A 22,750-nucleotide genomic window follows, 5' to 3' on the forward strand; every position below is an offset into this window, starting at 1 on the left:
AGCTAATAGGCTGCAAAGTGCTGGATAATGATGCTTCTCATCAGGTGAGGAAAAACTCGCAGCATTTTATTTGCTTTGAGTGAGCAGAAAGTGATGAATGTGAAGCCCAACGAGAAGCTGAAGCAGTTCCTGCAAGTAAAAAAAAAATTGACAAAAAGTGGGGTTTAATTACATCGACACATCGCCACCGTCGCAGCTTCCGTCGGATGGCGAACATCTGCATTTTAATCGATTCTGTTTCCTCCCTCCTCCTCCTTTCCCTCCATGTCTTTCAAGATCATTAACTTTATTGGATTGGACATTCCTGTTGCAAAAACAATTCAGCATAATCATTTGCAATGCGACTCCCCAGTGCAGGATGCAAATGCTCGCGCTCGCCGCCCCGGCCTGGCAATTACCACCAGAGCACAGATGCAGGCGGCCGCTTCGTCAGAATAAAGTCGAGGGTGCAAATAATGTGATTACTCAGTCATTACATATTGGAGTGCATTCATTATGGGCAGCAGTGGATTCTGGGCATTGTTGACATCGCCTTGGCAGAGACGGCGATGACGCAGGATGTCTAGAACGTAATGCCCGTAATCTCATCTCAGCCTCAGTCCAAGACTCCCCGAACTCCAGAGGAACACCGGCTGAATGTCAACGAAGGAAGACATCACGTGACTCTCAGGTGGAGTCTGAGGTGCTCGTTTGGAGGTGTGACAGGAAGCAGGTGGGAAACACGAGTGGCGCCTTGGTGGTTTGATGTAAAGGTCAGAGCTGCTGTGTCCGAACAGACGGCCAGCTGAGGCGCACAGCTGGAAACCAGAGCCCAAAGATTTGGACTCTCTGTTCTGGGCTTTGGTTATTCTTCACTTCCTGTTTTATTCTGAAAGTATTCCACATGGTGTGTACTCTCAGGTTCCTAGGTTTATGGACAGTGACACAGTTTTTTGTAGTGTTGCCTCCAATGTGGCTGAAGATTAGAGTTAGAGTCAGTTTTATGCACAGGCCTCCTTGAAAATAAACTCTAAACTAAATGTAATGTTATGTTTAGGGAAAACATTTTGGTCCCCGTTTGCTGCCAAAACTGTTTAGGTTACTACAGCAGCACCTTCACACAGTTGGTACCCAAATGGATGAGTTCAAAAATATTTATTCTTGCATAATTATCAACAGAAACCCCAAAGTCTTTACAAACGTTTTAAATTGTTTGTATCAGGCTGTAAACATGTTTATTTCTGCTGTAAAGTAAGAACCTCCAGAACCTGCTTCAGGATCCCGAAACTTCATCAAGTACACCAACAACCTCCTCAAGAATCCATTCAAAGACCCCTGGAACATTTTATCACCCGCACACTGCAGTTTATATGTCTGTGAAGCCTCAACTTCACAGCTTTGGTCGCCACTGTGCTGACTTTGGAGCCAAAAATGACCAAATTTAAAGAAGAGAGCTAAGTTATCACCTAACGTGAACAAGAAAGGTTATGTGTCTCATACACACACACCTACTAATTGGTGTGAAGTAACATCCAAATCCAAGAATTTCACTCATCAAAAGTGGAGCTTCTTTGACGATCTGTTAGTACGACTAACCTGACAGCATTAAAAATGCTCCAAAGAGCTCCAACGGCACAAACACGGTCCAGAGGTGAGTTCAGGTGAAGCCTAGTAGACGGCTAGCAGCTACATCTGCCTCTCAGTCAAACTTTAAGCCTGAATAAAATTAAACAGGTCAGTTACAAAATAAATGTACCACCTGTACAGCTGGTATGAAGGAGCTAAACAGACCAAAACAGCTTTCCCACTGTTGCTTGCCATAAAAAAAATGGCCGACCCACTGCTGGAGCCTCTGGTGGACACTGGAGGAACTGCAGGTTGTGGCTCTTTGCTTTTTAATCCTGGAGGTTGCTGGTTGAATATGTGCCTGTCAAACCGTTTATGTCACGCTTTCTTTCGTGTAAGTAATGATTAGTAAAGTAACAATAAAGTAACTCCATTAGCATTTAACTGTTTTAAAGTCTGTTTTCTCCTCTGGTATCTCAGTCAGAAAGGTCCTTGACGGTAAGTACTTCCTGTTTGATGCACCGCAGTGGATGGTTACCCTCAGAGTGTAGCTGTCAGTGCTTCCTGTCAGGTGGTGTGACTTTAAGCTCACCTCTGTGAGCGCCTGAACGTCTTAGCGACGGAATTTGTTTTGGCTGATAATAGCGCCTGTACTCAGTAACGTTAGTTTGGGATTCAGCTCAAATAATTAACATCTGTTTTTTTAGTCTTATCTCTGAGATTAATGTCTCTTCCATCGAAGAACAGCTGGATTTTAACAGTTTTTTTTTTCACTGCACTTTAATAAACGTTGAAACATTTTGCAGCTTCGCGCGTCCAGCTTTGACTTATCACATCCTTAAACTGTGTCAACACGTTGGAGACGGGCCTGTTGAAGCTGTACGTTTTAATGCCTCCGCAATAAATTAAAGAGCAGTTTAATTTAGCAATTTGGTGCAGTATGTTAATGTGGGAAGAAAGAGGGATTCAGCCCAGCAAAATGAAATGAAATAACATATATTTGAAAGTGTAATTTTTCTTTAACACACATTATTATTATTTCAATCCTTGTAATTGAAACGGCAATCCAGGCAACTTGTATTAAATTGGATTGTGGCAAAATTGCACCTTTGGTTTGCCAAGGCTGACTGAGTCCTTGCATCAAATGAATTTAATTATTCCTGTAGCCCATATATTATTAATCATCTATATTGATTTCTGAACTCCCAGACTGCTTGTGGATATGCAAATGCAGCCGTGGCAATATCGGGACGGGCTCATTTGCATGGGAGCCCATTATTATTTTATAAGTAAATTTTAATGTGGACTCAATTAAAACTCAGCCAGTGGAACAGCTAAATTGGCCCAAGGTATGAGCTTTCTGAGATTCATGTGCACAGCCGGGATATATCAATTAGTAAAGATCAAACTTTGGCTTCTCTGGAGGGGAAAGAAAATGCTGGAATTCAATCAGAGCGACTGCGGCGGCGGCGGCTTTGACTCGCCGGGTCCATCTTTGGTGGATTTCTTTTTTATTTTTATTATTATTCGAGTGGAAACTGTCCAGGTTGTAATCAGATCTGCCAAATGGAATTATAACCCGGAAAATTCGCAGTTTCAACAGGGGGAAAGGAGGTCACTTCAATATTTTATCACCTTTAATGTGACCTTCCTGCTCCCTTTTGAATAAACTTCACTTAAGATTACCCCTAAGGTCGAATTTTACATACACTTCTCTCATATAGACTTTAAATGCTGTTGTTCTTCTTTGAACCCTTCATAGTTGCTGACATTAAATGCAGACAGTGAGATGTGTCTGTGCAGCTAAAAAAAAAACTGGGCGAGTGGATGTGGGAGTGCTTTAAGAACGGGGATATGGTTGTGTCTTTTTGTTTCTTTGTTGTATTTTGCACTGTGTAGTTGTTTTTGTCTCTTTACACTTGTCTTTGGGTCTATTATTTGTGTCTTTGGGTCTATTATTTGTGTCTTTGTGGCTGTTTGTTGTGTCTTTGTGGCTGTTTTTCGTGTCTTTGGGTCTATTATTTGTGTCTTTGTGTCTGTTTGTTGTGTCTTTGTGTCTGTTATTTGTGTCATTGTGTCTATTATTTGTGTCTTTGTGTCTGTTTGTTGTGTCTTTGTGTCTTTTTTTCGTGTCTTTGTGTCGTTTATTTGTGTCTTTGGGTTTAGTTTTGTTACTTTGGGGTGGATTTTTATCTCTTTGTGCATTTTTTAGGTCTCTGTATTCATTTTTATCTTTCGTTTTTCACTCTTTTTTGCCTCTGTAAGGGTTTTCTGTATTGTTAGTTTCTGGTTGTTAGTTTCATTTCTTGTTGTTGGTTCTTCTTTTTTGTCTCTGTAGTTTTTCTGACATTTTTTAGGATGATATGTATGAATCTGGATTTGTTTTGTGAGTCTTCTTGTCTCTGCGCAGTCATTCAGCTGGCCCATCTGTTGGCATGATCTTCTTCTTTGTTGCAAAAAACAAAAACAAAAGAGGGAATAAAACAAAATAAAGGTTTGTCTGTCTGAACTAAAGTTATAACTGAAGTAAAACTGAAACTAGATTTAAAGACTTTAAGTCTCCCTTTGGTTTAGTACAACATTGTAATGTTTGTGGTGTGACAGGTCTGGTTCGTATGAACTGCACGGCTTCACGTCGCTGTCACATCATATTTACATTCTGTGAGCGTTTCAGCATGTCCTGGGTCAGACGCAGCTCTGCCACTTTTCATCTCACTAACCTGATATTTCCGGAGTTTCTTGGATGGAGACGAGCAGCGGGAACAAACACACCCCATTAACATGAATGATAAGACTCCCCACAGGACACGCTGCACATCATATATCTGATCGATAAAATTCACCCTGTGATTACTTAACCAGCTGCTGAAACCAACATGTAGAGCTGTTTCCCTGTGTGTAAGCAGGATTAAACTATGAGAGTGTAATGATCCAAACTGGAAAACCTTTTAAAGGTTAAAAGTCACTTAAAAAATAGACCAAGTAAAATCTGGGTGTGAGGATTTAAGAGTTTTTCTACCCTGAAAATGCCATAATGTTATTAGCTGTAGCTTGCAGCCAAAAAGACTGAGGTTCAAGCCGAACTGAAAGAACCAACACAGACAAACTGTGTTTTCTCAGGTTGTTTATCTTTCCCACTGAGTGATAGCGACTGTACTCTGGGTTGTTTCACGTCAGCTTCCATCCTCTCCTTTCATGTTAATCAGCCCGTGTTTTACTGCTTCTATCAGCTGACAGATAAACTATCAAAGCTCAGACTGATCCATTCAGCCATTAGATGGACGTCACCCACCAGTTTGAAGTCTCAAAGTGAAACATTTTGACCGCTGCTGTTTTGTTTTTTGGAGCCACAAGTGACTGTGTTTGAATGAGAGGGTGAAGTGAGCAAATTATCGGCAAAAACTAGACTTAAAAGTTGCGTATTATTCAAGCTAGAGACACCTGTGTCTTCGTCTACCTGTCAGTCAAAGAAGCCACGCTCCTAACAATGTAAACTTTAAGCCATAATACACTTTAAACAGATGATTTATGAACAAAATATTCAAATTAGCTACAGAGAACAGGGCTGTATACATGTTTAATTCTGCTGTAAAGATGGAGATTTTAACACTTCAGTCTGTGGGGACTGACTCACTACTGAAGCCTCTTGTGGACATTAGAGGAACTGCAGGGTTGTACTACTTTTTTTGCACTAGTCAAACTACTTATTTCAGAGTTCACTCTTCCTTTCATATAAAATATAGTTTAAATGATCAAACAGTGGGAAATGACAGATTATAAAGAAAGAAAAACTCATTCAAAACTCCATTAACATTTCACCTAATTTACAGAATAAAAACACAGCAGACTGTCTGTGGTTACAGCAGGAAAACAGCGACTGTAGGAAAAGCTTCACACTTAAACATGAGCGACAGACTGAGTCTAAAGTGAAGCTGTTGATTAGTTAACAGTATTGATTGATTATTGGCAGCCTCCCACAGAGCTTCCAAACGATTTTTTACACCCAAACATGCCGACATCATCAATTATCCTGTTAAACCTGTTGAGACCAACAGACTTTTATTGGCCACTGAGGAGCTCACCTCGACTCCCTCCTCCTTCTCCAGCTCCTCTTCCTCACCCAAACTCTCAGAATAAATCCAAACACCAGCTCAGAGCTGTAAAGCAGAATTCATGCGCTGACACTTTAACGCCGACAGTGGGAGCGATAAGAGGATGCTGTAGCCTCTCCGAGGAGCTGGAGAAGGGATTCAACCCTGCGTTACCGGCTTTAATCCAGGCTGACCTGAAAGAAAGAGGCGGGACACAGCGTGCGAGCTGGAGACATACGATGGCGGTGATTTATCAGGATGCAGAAACATCAGCTGTACGAGCAGAGGAGACAAGATGAAGAGTGAGCGCGGTCACAAAAACTGACCTGGGAGAAATGAAACAGCTTGTTCAGGATGTTAAGACGAAGGCACATCAGTGTTCATTTTTGTGCTTATGTGGAGCCGGGGTTGTGATGTGCTGTGGTGATGAGCCGTTCGTTTGATGACATTGGTGATCAGTAGCTAACATTAGCTGGCATTGCCAACTGTTGGCATTGAACGGGATGATGGTTGTCCTGTAAAAGAAAGTCTCTTTTTGGATTAATTTTGGATTATTAAGTCAACACTAAAAGAACATGATGGTTATTTCATCAGTTATTGTCTGTTTGGGGTAAAAAGGAGGGTGGCTTTAGGGTGGAGCTACATTGTGATTGACAGGTTGCACACATATGAGGGTGTCATGTGTGGTTTCAAAACATCAAGATGGTGATGGCTAAAGCACTCAACAAAGCTTCAAGATGGGACATCATTCAGTGACTACGGCGGTTGTGTCCATCGTTTATATACAGTCTATGATTTCCTGCTGTGTTTCTGTTTTTCTGGTCAGCCTGTTTGTTTTTGTATCACATTCGCGGCATTAATGATGTTTGTGTGCTCTTTTGCTCCTGTGAGGCGCCATCGTGGATAAATAAAGCATCGCTTCTTGTTTCACCTCCAAACTCTAAAATCACCCCCGTCGATGCTCCTTGTCTTCGGCCACATAAGAAGAAGAAGAGGAACCATGTAATGATTTCCAGATGTTTGTGTCGACACATCCGTCCTCTTCGGATCGCACTAGGCCTGTGTTTGGGCCGCTCCCGGCAGACTCGGCTGAAGGACACCGTAGGAAGAGAAAAGGCGAGGTATTAATGTCTGCGGGAGCCGAGCTCATCTGGCCTGATCCTCTCTGTGGAGCGTGGATACAGCGGAGCTTAGCAGCTCGGAGTTTCTGCTGCACCTCTAATTGGTTGCACTTTTATTTGTGCAATAACAAGCAGCTGTCAGAGCCACATCAGGCAGAAACATGCATGTAGACGGCATGTTTTAATGGTCGTATGAACACTCGGATCTCGCCCACGTGGCTGAGTGCGAGGCATCACAACATGTGGTCTCAGATGTTCACGCTGACGGCCTGTTTCCTCTCTGCGGCTTTTAAAGGCTCTGTGAACTTTGACCTCCAGCCTGAACCAAACTTCACACATCTGTCTTTTCATTTTTGAATGTTCTTTTTAAGTAGTTTGTGTCTACTCAAGGGCTGAATAATTCATAGGTTGTTAGTTAATTATTCTCAGATAATTAGAATCACCAACCTTTAATGTCCACAACTGAGAAATGAAGTCAACTCTTAAGTGCCAAAAGCTGCAGTTCCTCTAACATCCACCAGAGGCTCCAGAAGTGAATCACACCCCCCCTTAGACTCCCATTTTAAAACTTTACAGCAGAAATAAACATGTTTACTATGGAATCAGAACGATGCCACCTTGAAACGAAACCGAAAAAAATATTGAAACCGAAAAAAAATATTGTAACTGAAATAAATGTACTGAAAATTCTTGTATTGAAACCGAAAAAAAAAATTGACAGTGAAAAACAATTAATTGAAACTGTAATTATTTTGTTTTCGCTTACAATTTTTTTTTTTCGGTTTCAATCCATTTTTTTTCGGTTTCAATCCATGTTTCGGTTTCAATCCAGTTTTCGGTTTCAATCCATTTTTCGGTTTCAAACCATTTTTCAGTTTCAATCTGCTGGCACTGTTTTGGCGTCCGGAGGCGCGCTTGAGGGGGCGGGGATTCTGACCCGCATGAATTTGCATACATTATAGAGTCCGTTGCTCGTGCTGACCAAGCTGCCATTTTTCTCTTTTTGCCTCTTTCAATAATGGCTGCATCAAGTTCAAGTGGACCCTCTAAACCACAGGTAAGTAATCATTTTCCGTCGTCTTTCTTTGCTATTTCACTCGACTGGACATAGGTGTAGTTTTTATTAGCTAAATCTGGTGAAGTTGTGGTAAAATGCCAACATTAGCCTATTCGTTGTAGCAAGCTAGCTGGCAGCTAAAATTTGCTAAATTCAGTGATGCCCCTGTCTCTTTTGTGAATAAACAAACAGTTTAACTTTGAAATGGATTCTGCAGTACAGGGATTTGAGGTTCAAACTGCAAAAGTATCTACAAGGGTACCAGAGCCTTATTCCTGGTGGCCAGTGGTGATGATATCATATTAAGCAATGGCAGATTCCAGGCACATAACGGTAACACAAGTGTAGGGTTGGAAGTAATGTCTTTATGGCAGTGTTGCAGGTCACCTGGTTTTTTTTATACATCTTTGCTTGCCGTGCTCTTTAAAACAAAATAGTTGCCTGTCTGTCAGTGTAAAAAGGGTGCTGTACCAAGCCATTTGTAACTAAATAAATTTTAAATATGAATATTCTGCTCCAATCTGGACAAAAAGTTTTCACATATTTTGCATTTTTAAGTATTTTTAAATCACAAATGTATTTTGAACTAAAATTCATTAAAAGTCTTATGAAATGGATGTACTTGTTTATGTAAATGATTTAATTTGTTTATCTTCCTGTTGTGTTCATGTACGTATGCATAGATTAATATGTCATTAGTGCACTATTAGCAAATGTATCAATTTCTGTTCCAGGTACCATTAATAAGGAGGCAGTTCTATGAAAGATTGCTAACAAAGCTTCATGGAGCTCTACAACGCAGACCTGTAGATATGGACTATTTGCATTATGTCATCAGTCATGAATTGAGACTTATACGGTCATTTGGTAATATTTTAGCAGTACCACAAGATATTCTTAATGCCTTATCCAATCTTTTGAGACTGATAAATTTTCAAGACGGAGAGAGACACCCACATTCTTCTCTTGTTGATGTTGTATACACAGCGAGAGGACAACGTAAACTTAGTATATCAGAAGAATGTTTGCAAAGCCTCATCAACATGAAATTTTCCATTCCAAGTATAGCTCGGCTTCTGGGTGTCAGCAAAAGGACATTATTTCGTCGGATGCAAGAGTATGGACTTTCAGTGCATGCATCATATAGCAGTGTCACAGATGATGAGCTGGACAGCCTTGTTAGATCAGTTAAAAGGAGACTGCCACACATCGGCTATCGAATGATGATGGGGGAACTGCAGGCCATGGGATACCGTGTCAAATGGGAGCAAGTGTCTGCATCGATGCATAGGGTAGATGCTGCAGGAATCCTAGAAAGGATGGCATCTGTCGGCTGTGTTGCAAGAAGAGTGTACTCTGTAAAAGGTCCCCTCTCATTGGTCCATGTAGATACAAACCACAAACTCATCAGGTTTGTGTACAGTACGTGTTTGTATGTTCAGTACTCTGGATACACTGTAACTATTTTCATTTATGATTTGAGCATAAGGCATTTTACGTTAACAGTTAGAGGATCCAGGTAAATTTCTATTTCTACAAAGTAAAAAAAAAAAATTCCTGTTTAGTAAGCAAAGAAAAAAACAAGTTGATAAATTCTGACTTGTGGACAAATGTTATACTTGGACGTGTGTGTGTTTCATATTTTTCTTTTTTTTTTTTAGATATGGCATAGTTATAGTTGCTGGGATTGATGGCTATTCGCGAAAAGTAAACAATATTCCATTGCAATCACAATTTCTTTTCTCAAAATTAATTAACTACCCTATAGAGAGAAAGTGGCGTATTCTTCTTCCAATCCTTTGACAAGAAATTTACGTTCATTAGTGTTGAGTTGTCTTTATTTTACTTTAAGAAAGTATATAACTGTCAGGTGTTCTTAGTTTGTTAGATATTGTGTTTGTTTCTTCAAAACAAAATCATTTATTCATAAATTATTTTCCAGATAATGTACCTTGGTGCTGGAAATAATAACAAGGCATCAACTGCATTAGGCTTCTTTGTGAGCTCTGTTGAACAGTTTGGCTTTCCTTTAAGGTAATGTACAACCTTGATACATGCTATATTATTATTCAACCTTCTGAACACTTGTTTGTATTCTATTTCGTCATGCAGAGTTAGAGGAGACCAGGGTGTCGAAAATGTTGGCATTGCTCATTGCATGTTTACTGTTCGTGGTTGTGGCAGAGCAAGCTACATTTCAGGAAAAAGTGTTCACAATCAAAGGTAAGTTATATACAGGACTTAGAATATATATATATATATATATATATATATATATATATATATATATATATATCTTGTAAACCCAAATCAATCATCACATTCACCAGCGTCTTATTCAATATTTATTCATTTATTTTTAAATACATGGGTCTTTTATCATTAGTAAATCAAAAACAGGTACAAGCCTGGATTTGTAAACTACTGTGTTCTTTTGATATTTTTTATGTTGTAGAGTTGAGCGCTTGTGGCGTGATGTCTGGATGGCTGTAACCAGTGTTTATTATGAGCTACTTCACAACCTTGAGGAAGACAGCCTGCTCGACCCCTCCAACAGCCTCCACCTGTTCTGTGCTCAGTACATCTTTGTGGAACGTCTGCAGAAGGACCTTGACACTTTCAAGAACGGGTGGGATAATCATGCCCTGCGAACAGAACAAAATCTTACGCCTAATCAACTTTGGACTATTGGACTTCTTCAAAATCCTGTGGCTCCACCAGAAAACACTGAGGTATGACTATAAAATGTGCTATTACAGATGTTTTATAACGCTTATGTTTTTGTACCTTGAAATTCAAGACATGCATATATTTAACATGTGCACCTGTCTTTGTTTTTAAAGACTTTAACATACTTTTTTAATTGCTGCATACTATAGTTATACTGTTCATAACAAAAGCAAGTGAATTTTCAGGACATTCAAGAACATTTCTCTTTGGACCTTGACTGTTCGAGACCAGAGAGTGGTGGTGTAGTTCTTCCACCAATACAGTGTTCTTTGGGGCCTGAGGAGATGGCAGGACTGAGGGCAGCCATTCATCCTCTTAGTCCCTCCTTTGACAACGGAAGAGACCTTTATGAGAGAGTGCTGAACTACATCATAGTTCATTCAGTAACACAACAGAACCCACTCAGTTAGCCTTTCTCATAGGATTTGACCACATTATTTGTATTGTAATGACAGAATAGCAAATCAATCAATCTTAAAATGTATTTTCAGATTATATCTTTTTTTAATTGCATCAAATACTGTTTTTACCTTTTATAACTTCATGTTTAAAGTAGCCACAGTCAGTTAAGCATCTCATGTCTGATGTTTTTGTAACTGGGTTGATTAAATTTGTTTAACATGTCATGCCAATAAATACTCTAAACAATTAAATGATATCATTTTAATGACTGAAAAAAACAATTCATAAAGTGTAAGAATATTTATTTTCAGCGAAACAGTTGCGATATCAATAAATTTACAATTCACAGTGGAAAACTTTTCAGTAACAAAATAGTACTACATGCTTTATATACAGAAAATATATTTAAACAAAATTCACTTAAACTTCTTCAGACTTACAGAATTTAATTTGCGAACAAGTTGAATCTTAGACTCAAGTTTTTATGAATGCAGTCTTCTGAATGGGCTCCTCCGTTTTGTGAACATAGTTTTTAACATTATAAGAACAAAAAGTAAGTGAAACAACATGGAAAAATAATCTAACTGTAAATCTTTTTTCCTTTTTTACTCTGTTCCAAGAACTGAAATAGGTTTAAAGGGTTACACAAATAGTAGAAATACAGTGCAATACTGGATAACTTGTGATGGCATGCTATTTGAGTGTCAACTACACACGGCTGAAATCTCTCCCCATTGTGACAGCTGTTGTCATAACTTCTGTGAACTCGGTGTATGAGTTCATGTGTGCCACAGGAAAGATGATTGTGTTTGTGCAGGCACTTACAAGTGGGTAACATATGTAGTGTCCAGGCATCGTATCTTTGCATTGATGCTCAAATCTTACATGTATTTTAAAACTTGCCCTTTCTGAAGGAAGGCATGGTTTGTGTCTTTGTCCAGTTAACCACTGCATAATCGCTGGGACAGACATTCTCGGTGGTTGGTGTTTGGAAATCCAGTATTCTTCCTGGTCCTGTTCCTGGTCCTGTAGGACTTGTATCCCATACTCACAGCTCTTTTTGTCTTTATCCTGATCTGAAGAAGCAGATTTGACTTACTTTAAATCTTTAACTGTCATGCCACAAAATTTATTAATATGCAAAACCAATTTTGTCATTTAGACATGTGGTAGATTGTATAAAACATCAAAACATATAAACAAATCTTTACAGAGATTTCAGTTCCGTGATGACAATTTTGCAGAGTACAGTACGTTTGAAAGAAATGTTACAACACTATATTTGTAACAGCTGTTGTGTTAATGTTGGTTTGATGATAATACCAGTAACTGGCTGACGGCACAAACCTGAGGTTTCAAGGTTCTCCAGGAAGTCTTGGAAGAAGTTGATGATGGCATTTTCTTTGGCATGCCTTGGACTTCCCCTCTCACTCAGCTCAGGCTCAAGGATGCTCATTATGTAATCAGCATCCGGCTAAAGAGATTTGGGGGGGGGGTGTCACGTGTTGTGATTTCAAATAAACAATAACAAATATATATATTCTTCAATAGTCATTAATCTGAGCAACCTAAATAAAGGCTGAAACAAAAAAGTCCTCACAGGGCTATTACTGCATCACATGTATTTTTAGAATCTGTTGTAAAAACTAAACAACTGAAATTAATAAAGACATATTTACCGCTGTATCATCATTCTCATCGCTGGGAACAAACAGGTTTGAACAGAGACTTTCGTGCCTTCCAATCACCTCCAGAAGGTTGTAGATCTTCATGCCATTTCTGATTTGCTGTAGCATTGGAGTCAGACGCACCGTAGCATGCACAACAATTGATCTATTTAGAAAAGCAAACACAGTCATTAGTGAAACTGATGGGGTATGGTGGTCTAAACCAGGGTTTTAACTTACAAAATATTACTTTCAAATGTTTCTGGTTGGTATATTGTCTATTAAAATATACTACCTTATTATACTGTCCCGTTTGTCCAACTTCACAAGTCCTGTGTAACCACAGCTCACAATGTCTTCAGTGAGGTCTGTCAGGTTGTCTGCCACTTCCACCTGAAAACATACAAAAACAAAACAATAAATGATTTCAAGTTTTTGAAATTATGCAACTATACACACAGTATTGTGAAGGTTACTTTTAAAATGTATTCCACTACAGATTACAGGCCCCAAACTGTATTTTTTAACGTATTCCGTTACGTTACTGAATGAGAGTAACGTATTCTGAATACTTTGGATTACTTAATATATTATCATGCTGTTTACAACTACATAAATGTGATTTATTACTCTTACTGAAGGTCCGCGGCTCCGAACCATAGTAAAGGGACCTCTGGCTAATATGTCAGGTTCGTGTCGGGCTCGAAGCCAAAAACTAGCTTTACTTTGTTGTCTGGGTCAAATTTGCTAGTGAGAGACAGAGAGAGGCGTTGAAAGGCTGCTGCAACGGAACTTATTGTTTCAGAGGAAAACACGAACACAGCGTACAGTCGTGTCTTAATAGCTTACTTACAACTGGGCTCGTTAGGCACTCTTTTTGGCTGCAGTGGTTATTATTATATTTACATGCTTCCAGCTCCCGTTTCTGCTTGATGACAATTCGTACTTTTCCACTCTTCTTTTTTCTCCCTCCTCGCTCACAGACACATAACGAGTATGGCAGTCCATTCTCCCTGCAACACGGACTAGACTGTCCATGAGGCCACATTCTTTAGGGCTATGACTGTAACACTGCCTATTAGCTTAGCACAACAACAACAACCAAAAGGCTCTCTCTCATCCAGGAAACACACAGTCGCAGAGAGAGCACGCGTCACCCTGTAACCATGGCAACCGTAACGCTGCCGCTGTGTAATTCATATATTTCAACAAAGTAACTGTATTCTAAATACCACCTTTTTAAACGGTAACTGTAACGGAATACAGTTACTCATATTTTGTATTTTAAATACGTAACGCCGGTACATGTCTTACGTTACTCCCCAACACTGTATACACACACAAACAATCAGCACTTTTCCACTAGTCTGTACAAACACAGCTCACCTTTTCGATTAGAGACCTATATTCAGTGTCATCCACATCATCTTTGGTCAGCTGAAGAACATCGAAGTTTCCTGTTGCAAGAAACTGATAACACCAGCTTCTCAGGAAGCATGGTGGTGGACCTCCCTGTGCAAGGCTCACTGAAAACACTTCTCCTGCAGTTCTGCAAGATACAAAGAAATATTTAACATGCTTCATATGCTACATAATCCTGGGAAATGTATAAAAACAGACAAACCTGTAGAAACTACTTTCTAAATCACTGATAGAGTAGACAGGACTCTTTCCCTTCTTGCCACTGCCTTCAAACAGTCGATACCATGCATCATTTCTACATAGAGATACAGAAAGACAAAATAATTTAAAGGGTTAACCTTATACTGTATCTTTATTTGATTTGGCCATATTCAATATCTGAACTGTAAGTACAATGTACATAGCTATACCAGTCAAAAATTCTTTGCTTAATGCACCAGTATCAATTCCTGCTTCTCCGATAAAAGTCACGTGGAGTTTGTTGACAGGGGAAGCCTTCTTCTGTCGTTGCCACTGAATGAAGCCTCTTTGAACAAGATTATTGCGAGTGATGCAAATCCTAAAGTTTTTGCTGGTATCCACCTGACTTGAAAGCCACTGTAGCACATCTGCTTCACTGAGAAAAAATAAAAAATAAAATGATTATTGTTTCTTAAAATGAAAGCAAATGTATTATAAACAAAACCAGATAATCTGAAAGGGCAAATAATATAAATCATACCTGACTAAATCAGTCAAAGGATCTGTTCTGTTGCTTGGCACACTGCACTCAGAGTCAGTACTGACATAAACGTCTGTCATGTGAGTGGAAGTGTCCTCAGGTCTAAAAATTATGAACAATAGCAAAAATATATGTGATGTAACTTATGATGTCTTTTAACTGATTTTACTGCCATTTAAATTGGGTCCTGAGCTTAATAGGTACGGTGATTACATTGTGTGTTTCAAATATACTGTAAGCATTAAAATGTGGACCAAGTAAGTATTTACTGTAACTACATACTGAGCTCAAAACTGTAATGGCTTAAAATTTTTAAAAAGGAATCTGATGTAAACATAGGAAAATGTGTTTAATATGTATAAATTTGAACGAACCTTTCACCACACAGGCTTGCATGCTGGGCAATCTCATTCACTGGAAAGCAGCAAACACAGATTGGGCATTCTTTCATGTCCTAGAGAAAAAAAAATACTGTTAAAACATAAAAGAAACAATGATTTGTAAATATGTGGATTGAACATTATCACCTGCTTCATGTCAAGAGTATCTCTCTACAAAAACTTGGTGAATTCATGACAGACAGAAGCTGGACATCAGTCTATGAAGTACAATTGTAATTACTACAATGTATTGTACATTAACAAAAACAGAATAGTCACACACACAAAAAAAGCCTTCTATAATTACGTGCACAAATATCCCAAATATTTATAGACTGTTAATAAGGCAATATTCCACAATATAACATAAATTCACCCCATCTTCCTCTTCTGTTGACTGAGACTTCACACAATTGTTGACATGGAGTGCTAGGATATGCAGAGGCATACTTTCCTTGCACACCTGGCAAGAAGCCTTTGGCATGGTTTGAAATTCAGCTGCATCTGATGGAAGAGGAGTAAGATCAAGGTCCTGCTGCAGCGGAACAACATATAAGAGGGTCTTTCCTGCACTGGAAACGTTGCGGATCAGTCTTCCTGTGTAGCCATTTACATCAGGAGGAATTGCTACAAGTTTCCTCCTACCTTGACCATCTAAATACACAGATTAATAGAAAAAACATTGTACCATTTTCAACTTTCACTAGCATCTAAAAAAAATAATTTCAAAGAGGAAAATTATGCACCTGATGACTTGTGCAACAACCATCCTTGCACTCCATCCATTTTGGGATATTCTTCAGTGATCAGTTTATTAATCTAAAACAGTACATAAGGGGACACAATTGGTAAAACTACATAATTCAGAAATATTTTTATCAGTGCTAATATATGACCCAAACCAACTATCATTTGCATGTCTATCATTATGATTTGATATAGAACATGTTTTTTTTTTGTAATGTAAATGCATTTCTCTTATATAAGTTTAACTACATTACCATTGTATGGCTCATATCATCAGTCAAGATGAGGGATCTCTTTCCCAGCCCTGCTTGGCTCAGCTGCAGCTCCTCAGTAGCAGAAGGAGTGTTGGTGCAGCCTTTATTCACTAGATATATATATACACTGAATGGCTTGCTGGATTTAGGCCTCAGCGTGCTACTTTGGAGTGGGGAAAAGTGATTTTTCCCCCTTTTTTGGTAAAAAATCCTGGAAATGACCTATATGTGAGAAGCAGAAATAATTTTCAAAATGCAGGGATTTTTTTTTTTTACTAATCCAAATGATTAAAAGCATAATGGTTCAATACAATTTCTAACCTTGCCATCTTCGCCTGCACTGTATCTTTTGGGGTCTCGGCTTGTCCAAATGAGTGCTCGTGAGAGTGCTCAGCATTTGGTATACATGTGGTATTAGGTTGCTGAAGACTTTGAGCTAACCTGTTGATTATATCTTGTGCCGCCGTTATAACACGGGCCTCTAACTCCTGAAAGAGACAGGGGCATCACTGAATTTAGCAAATTTTAGCTGCCAGCTAGCTTGCTACAACGAATAGGCTAATGTTGGCATTTTACCACAACTTCACCAGATTTAGCTAATAAAAACTACACCTATGTCCAGTCGAGTGAAATAGCAAAGAAAGACGACGGAAAATGATTACTTACCTGTGGTTTAGAGGGTCCACTTGAACTTGATGCAGCCATTATTGAAAGAGGCAAAAAGAGAAAAATGGCAGCTTGGTCAGCACGAACAACGGACTCTATAATTTATGCAAATTCATGCGGGTCGGAATCCCCGCCCCCTCAAGCGCGCCTCCGGACGCCAAAACAGTGCCAGCAGATTGAAACTGAAAAATGGTTTGAAACCGAAAAATGGTTTGAAACCGAAAACTGGATTGAAACCGAAACATGGATTGAAACCGAAAAAAAATGGATTGAAACCGAAAAAAAAAAAATTGTAAGCGAAATCAAAATAATTACAGTTTCAATTAATTGTTTTTCACTGTCAATTTTTTTTTCGGTTTCAATACAAGAATTTTCAGTACATTTATTTCAGTTACAATATTTTTTTTCGGTTTCAATATTTTTTTCGGTTTCAAGGTGGCATCGTTCTGATTCCATAGTTTACAGCCTGACAGAAAAACTGTTTTGGTCTCTGGATATTTTCCCCTTCATAGCACCTGTGCAGGGGGAGAATGTTCTTATAGCTACTAGATGTAGATAACACCAAGCTTCTATTCAGAGTCTGGATTTCACCTGCATGAAAACATGTTTACCTGGTAAAATTGTTGAATACAACAATTCTAAAAAGGTTCTAGGGGTTGTTAATGTGTATTAAAGGTCATTAATAAAGTTTGAAGGTGCTGAGGAAGGTTCTGGAGGGTCTTGAGGAGGTGAGTCTGAGGGAGTGAAGGACATCACTGTTACCCCCAACTCACATTACCAGCCAATCAGTGCTTCCAAGTTAGTCGTTTGCCCCGCGGCGGCCCCTGAGGGCCCTCCAGCAGCAGGACGACCTCGTCTCTCTGTCCTTCACCCTCTCGCTGTTTCCGTCTCCGAGGTGAAAGTTTACAGTCTGGTCCGGCACAGCGAGCCAAACTCTGATCCCAGAGCAGGAGCGGAGGGGAAAGGCCAGCGCCTCCGTACGTGGAACATCAGGATCTGGTTTCACTGGGGGGCTGGACTTGGCGCTCACCGGCACATATGGAGAAATCTCATGGAAGTACAATAAGGAAAAGCCCAGCGCATAGTCCATTAATTTCTTTTTTCCCCTTCAATAAGTGAACTTCAAGTATTCGTGAAATGAGCTCTAAAGCCTCTTTAACAGTGTTTTCACAGCTGGCTGGCTCCCTCCCGCTGCTCTGGCAGTAAAGGTCCTTCCTGAATGAACATTAACATGGGAAGGCCGTAACATCATACTTGGCAGACCTGCATCGCCACTAAACACCTAGTGAACCCAGCACATAGACCCGGCCCTCCAGGAAAACAGATCTGCAGCTCAGCCAGGCCTTTCTGCATCTGCTGGTCAAGCAGAAAAAACAGGAGCAGGGGGAAAACCGGAGGATACTCCGATCCAAGCCAACAACGGTACTGCATTAAAAGTGACCAAAAAAACTACAGAAAAGCACCTCTGTGGTACACCACGTTACGATAAACTGCAACTTTAAAATACAACTGGAGCAAATTTCAGTAAAAGAGAGAAGGTGGTACAATATCAGGAAAAAAATCCAGTCATAAAATACGAAATTTAAAGTTCTGTACTTTGGTAAAAATACAAAGAGATTCACTACAAATAATATACATTCAAAGAAAAATAAAAATATAAATGCATTTTTAAAAGGTATTTTAGTAAAGTCTGTGAAAACTACTTTCCAATAATCTTAGATTAAAATCAAAGATACAGTTTAACTGTTAATATTTCCATAATAGCAGCAAAAATTTAAGAGTAGTTTTTGCAGTAAAAGTAAAATACAATTCGAGGAACAACACATAAAAAATACTGCAATAATAATGATACAAAAAATGCATTGTTAAAGTACTATACTTTGCTAAGTTAAGAAAAACTAGATGGAAGTTACAACATTTTCCAAAAAATAGATCTAAAAATAACACTGCATGAAAAAAAATGTCTTCCCTTCAAAATGTAATTTTGTTGCTTCAACAGTAACAGTGGGGGGAAAAGCTACAGTTACTATAAAAAGTACTATGATAGTATTTTTTGTTAAAAGTAGTGTTAAATTCAACAGTACTCCCAACTTTCATTTACTTTGTTACAAGACACAAAAACCTAACTGGAACAGTTTGTCAAATTACAACTTTGAAGTACTATAGAGAGTAAAGGCAGTAAAATTTACAACTTAAATGTACCATAACACAAGAAAAGATGATATAGTACTTTTTATATAAGTAATGTGATAAAAAACCCATACAAGTAGAAAAAGTACTGTGTTAGTATTATTGAGTAAGTAACACTGGACTGATAATGGCCATGTAACAGGATAAGAATACTCAGTCACTGTTACTACCATACTTGTGCTTCATAAAACTAAACTGGCAGCGGGTTTAAAGTATATGAACAAAAAGTGATCCACTTGGTATCTGCTGATGTCGTCTAACGAGGTCGAGCAAACACAAAGTCTGCTCTCCTTGCTGAAAGTCCGTGAAACCCTCATAGGTGGGAGCAGCTGGGATGTAAAGGAGGGCGCCTGCTGTCACTTCTATGGCAGCGATAACGGCTGATAACATTCAAAGCGGGCGCAGTGTGACTTGAAGGAGGAAAGCTTGAAGCCAGGACTGAAGATGAGTTTAACATGTGGATACTCAATCACTGTCTCCGCTCCTCTTCTTTACAGCACGACTCTCTCTCCAGCTCATCTCCAGTTTCTGGGAAATAACACTCATTTATGCCAAGTAAACAGCACCGTCTATCAAGAACAACTGAATCGCTGATGTGTGGGCTGATGCGGGCTTTTTAATGTTGTTTTTGCGCGCTTTTATTGCAGAATATTTTGGGTTAATTTCCCTTTAATTCCCTTTGAGACACTTTTTGCTTAATGCTTAATAACAGATCATTACAGAACAGTGTTACTGACTTTAGCTCATGCACACACCTGCACAACTGCACGATTAAAGGTGAACGTTTGTATTTAAATTTTTTACAGAAATGATGATAAAGTCCAGGCTGATGGCTCCATGTTTACTTCTCTTTCTGTTTATCAGAAAATTGAGGATCAAATAAGAAACTGAAGGTCGCACAGGCCCAGTTTTCACGCTGTCTCTGAAGGTTTGATGATTTATCAGCTGATTAGTCTTTTATGATCATGCGGACACTCCCTCGCCATCGGCCACTAACAATGAAAAGGCGGCTGAGATTGGTTAGTTGGGCGGCTGAGGGTTGAGGCCTCTGAAGTAACGGCTGATCTGAGGTTAAAAAGCGACACAGATTTTTATTAGAAAAGAAAATCAGATTGACCACATCACTGAACAGCTCTGTCACATACTTATGGCAAACTCATTTGTCTTGATTGTGGTTTTGTATCTTTTTAATGTGATGTTTTTGCTTTGCTGTGTGTTTGGTTAAAGAATAAACTGAAAATCGGATGACTTTAGTCACTCATATTTACTTATTTAGTCCTTGGATGTGCTTTAAAGCTCAAACTGGCCCTTTAAACTGAACACAGCTCCTTGTTTCTCCCACAGAAACTTCTCAATTCCTTTAGGATGTCGTCAGCTGCATCTTGACTAACTGACCTCTCAAAGCGTCCTCACTTCCTCACAGTGAAGTATAAAGATGGAGAGTACATACAAACCATTTGCTGCAGCCTTGAAACACAGAGCAGGCGATTAAGTTTTCACTGCAGCTCTTAGCGTTTCCTCTCTGCAGCGGTCATCCGCTCTGTTTCTGACACACAGCACTGCCAGATGGCTGGGAGTCATTATGGCTGTCGCACTCAATATCTACCTGCGTCCATCTCTGCCCAACGCCACCGTACAGAGGCCCCCGTGCTCCCCCAGGCTCGGCCAACGAAAACACCCACCCTGGGTGTTTGGGGTTTAACGCTCGCTCGGTGATGGGCGAGTTTCTGCCATGCTGGTCCAGTTGGACACCACGAGATGAAGAAACCAGGAGGGACTCGCTGATGGACAAAAATAAATGAGGAAGGCGACAGCAGATCTGCGCAAGCGGCGATGCAGCGCAAAAATCTAGACCCTGCACATCTGCAGCCTCAGTGGGGAACATTTAATACGTTAACTGACACATCTGTACGAATACAGTGTTCACTCATCTTCTCTTATTTTAAAACTTTTTAAAACACCCTAACACTTATATTTGTAAGATGAAAGATGTATGTTTGGACCAACAGAACCTCCCTCGGTGATCACAGGAACCCCATAAACAACCACTTAAACCTACATCCACATAAAGACCACTCGAGCCTCCTCAGTGACTCCATCAAGGCCAAATCATGAATTCCAGCAGCTCGTCAGAGATCCTGAAGCTTCATAAGAGACCTCTCAGCCATGTGGCGAAACATGAAAGAGTCACAAAAAGTCTGTTTGCTCATGCACATGGATGGAAATCCTCACGTTTTTGTTTTTCTTTTCCTTGGTCAACACAGTTTTATAACTAAAATGAAGAAATTTTCTTGTCTTCACCCATATATTTGAAATATTCAAGGGACTAATTCATGTGAGCTTTAAAAAGTGGCGAACATTTTATTTTAGCCCGAACGGAAAATTATATTCTAACTGTTTCTGTACCACCTCCAAGAAATCAACACATTAACCTCACGACTTACCGATGATCTCTGAAAATTAAGAAGTATATAGAAACTGTAATACCTCACCAGTATTTACTAGAACATTGTCAGTGTTGATCAGATCAAATCCAAATTACTTTATCACTTAAATCTTTTCCTTTTCTTTCTGTGACAGATTCAGAAGTGTTTTGTAAGCCGTTGTTTCGCCACCAGCATCCTGAACAGCTCTGGTTCTTCTTGGCAGCGATTCTCCAAACTTAAAGATTAATCATAATTCAATAATATAAACAACATGAAATATTATGACAGTGAAATAATTCAGAATGAAGAAACCTGCCAAATAGCTGCAAACTGTTAAATCAAATTCTGATCCTGGACAGCACGGAGGATACAGCTGAGGTTGTGCAATAACTGTCTATTTATTATTTTAATAATAGCAAGAAAATTATATTTTTATCTGTATCTGAATCTGCATCAAATAAAATACAGTGACAGATAACAAGATGATATAACATGAGCCAGATTTTATTTTCAGTCAGTGCACAGTTCATGAGAAAATAGTAAAAGACACAAAAACAACTCTATGTTAAGAAATACTTATAAAAAAATCTGGATCTGAATCAAAAACTAATCAATTATATTTGGCTCAAATTCAACTTTCCTACAAATATCAGTTATGGAGCCAACAAACAGATAAACAAAGAGGAACAAGAACATCATGACAGCAAAATCAGGTCAATATAAAGAATGTTTATTTCTAATTCTTTAACTTAAAGAACCGAAGGCATGAAGCCAAGAAACATCAAGCAGCACTTAAGAATGATCTGTAGCAGCAGATGGTTGGTTTCTTCAGATTTCTTGATGATTATGATGGTGGTGCTGCGAGCTAGGTGTGCAGTATTACAGATAAACAGGTACAAAGCCGCCACCTACAGATCTGCAAACTGTGCAAGCTGCTGGCAGACACAATGAGAGGATAGTTATTAACGAGTGTCTAAAGTGTTGTTATTGATGCTCACTAGGAATTCTCAGGAGCAACCTCTTGCTGTCCCCCCTAGTTTGAAATAAACTGTGTTAATGTGCAAGCAGTAAAATATAATTCTGAAACAGGTTATCTAACCCTTCTCCTTGTTAACCATACATGCAACCATACATGTGTCAGTTTGTCCACTTACTGACTGGAGTTCCCTCGTGGGGCTGCCACTGAAAGAAGAAAACTTAAACTGTACTACGCCAGCAGAAACACTTTCATTTAGGCATTAATTTAATGGTAAGCACAGTTTAGAAAACAGTCAGATCTTCTTGTCTCCCAATATTGGGCAGTGAAACTGATCATCATTAACTGATTAACT

General features: G+C 39.2%; 2 protein-coding genes and 1 pseudogene across 3 annotated transcripts; 2 read left to right on the forward strand and 1 right to left on the reverse strand.

Moving 5' to 3' along the window:
- Positions 1 to 8,367: 8,367 nt before the first annotated feature.
- On the forward strand, positions 8,368 to 9,377 carry LOC146392792 (uncharacterized). The gene has a single exon (XM_084938971.1). It carries the CDS (start codon positions 8,528 to 8,530, stop codon positions 9,335 to 9,337), a length of 810 nt encoding a protein of 269 aa, XP_084795097.1. The 5' UTR covers positions 8,368 to 8,527; the 3' UTR covers positions 9,338 to 9,377.
- A 346-nt stretch (positions 9,378 to 9,723) lies between these two features.
- LOC146392793 (uncharacterized) lies at positions 9,724 to 11,184 on the forward strand. The gene is made up of 4 exons (XM_084938980.1): positions 9,724 to 9,848; positions 9,927 to 10,037; positions 10,270 to 10,546; positions 10,730 to 11,184. The coding sequence occupies exons 1-4, from the start codon at positions 9,760 to 9,762 to the stop codon at positions 10,952 to 10,954; spliced, it is 702 nt and encodes a 233-aa protein (XP_084795106.1). The 5' UTR covers positions 9,724 to 9,759; the 3' UTR covers positions 10,955 to 11,184.
- A 120-nt stretch (positions 11,185 to 11,304) lies between these two features.
- LOC146392794 (uncharacterized) lies at positions 11,305 to 16,842 on the reverse strand (annotated as a pseudogene). Its single transcript, XR_014802712.1, has 13 exons — positions 16,804 to 16,842; positions 16,464 to 16,625; positions 15,883 to 15,955; positions 15,495 to 15,790; positions 15,131 to 15,210; positions 14,757 to 14,858; positions 14,446 to 14,651; positions 14,238 to 14,330; positions 14,000 to 14,162; positions 12,909 to 13,006; positions 12,626 to 12,779; positions 12,294 to 12,420; positions 11,305 to 12,022 (listed from the first exon to the last, which is right to left on the reverse strand). The product of XR_014802712.1 is annotated as an uncharacterized LOC146392794 (transcript).
- Positions 16,843 to 22,750: the final 5,908 nt, after the last annotated feature.

The sequence above is a fragment of the Perissodus microlepis genome, chromosome 2 (assembly GCF_051167445.1).
Source record: "Perissodus microlepis isolate ML-2025 ecotype Zambia chromosome 2, ASM5116744v1, whole genome shotgun sequence".
Classification (NCBI taxonomy): domain Eukaryota; kingdom Metazoa; phylum Chordata; class Actinopteri; order Cichliformes; family Cichlidae; genus Perissodus; species Perissodus microlepis.

Excerpts from the sequence above, each read along its gene's own strand:
- LOC146392793 (XM_084938980.1), top strand. The coding sequence starts at position 9,760 with ATGTACCTTGGTGCTGGAAATAATAACAAGGCATCAACTGCATTAGGC. Across the intron at positions 10,038-10,269 it reads AAAAGTGTTCACAATCAAAG|AGTTGAGCGCTTGTGGCGTG; the intron begins GTAAGTTATATA and ends TTTATGTTGTAG. Across the intron at positions 10,547-10,729 it reads CTCCACCAGAAAACACTGAG|GACATTCAAGAACATTTCTC; the intron begins GTATGACTATAA and ends GTGAATTTTCAG.
- LOC146392792 (XM_084938971.1), top strand. The coding sequence starts at position 8,528 with ATGTATCAATTTCTGTTCCAGGTACCATTAATAAGGAGGCAGTTCTAT.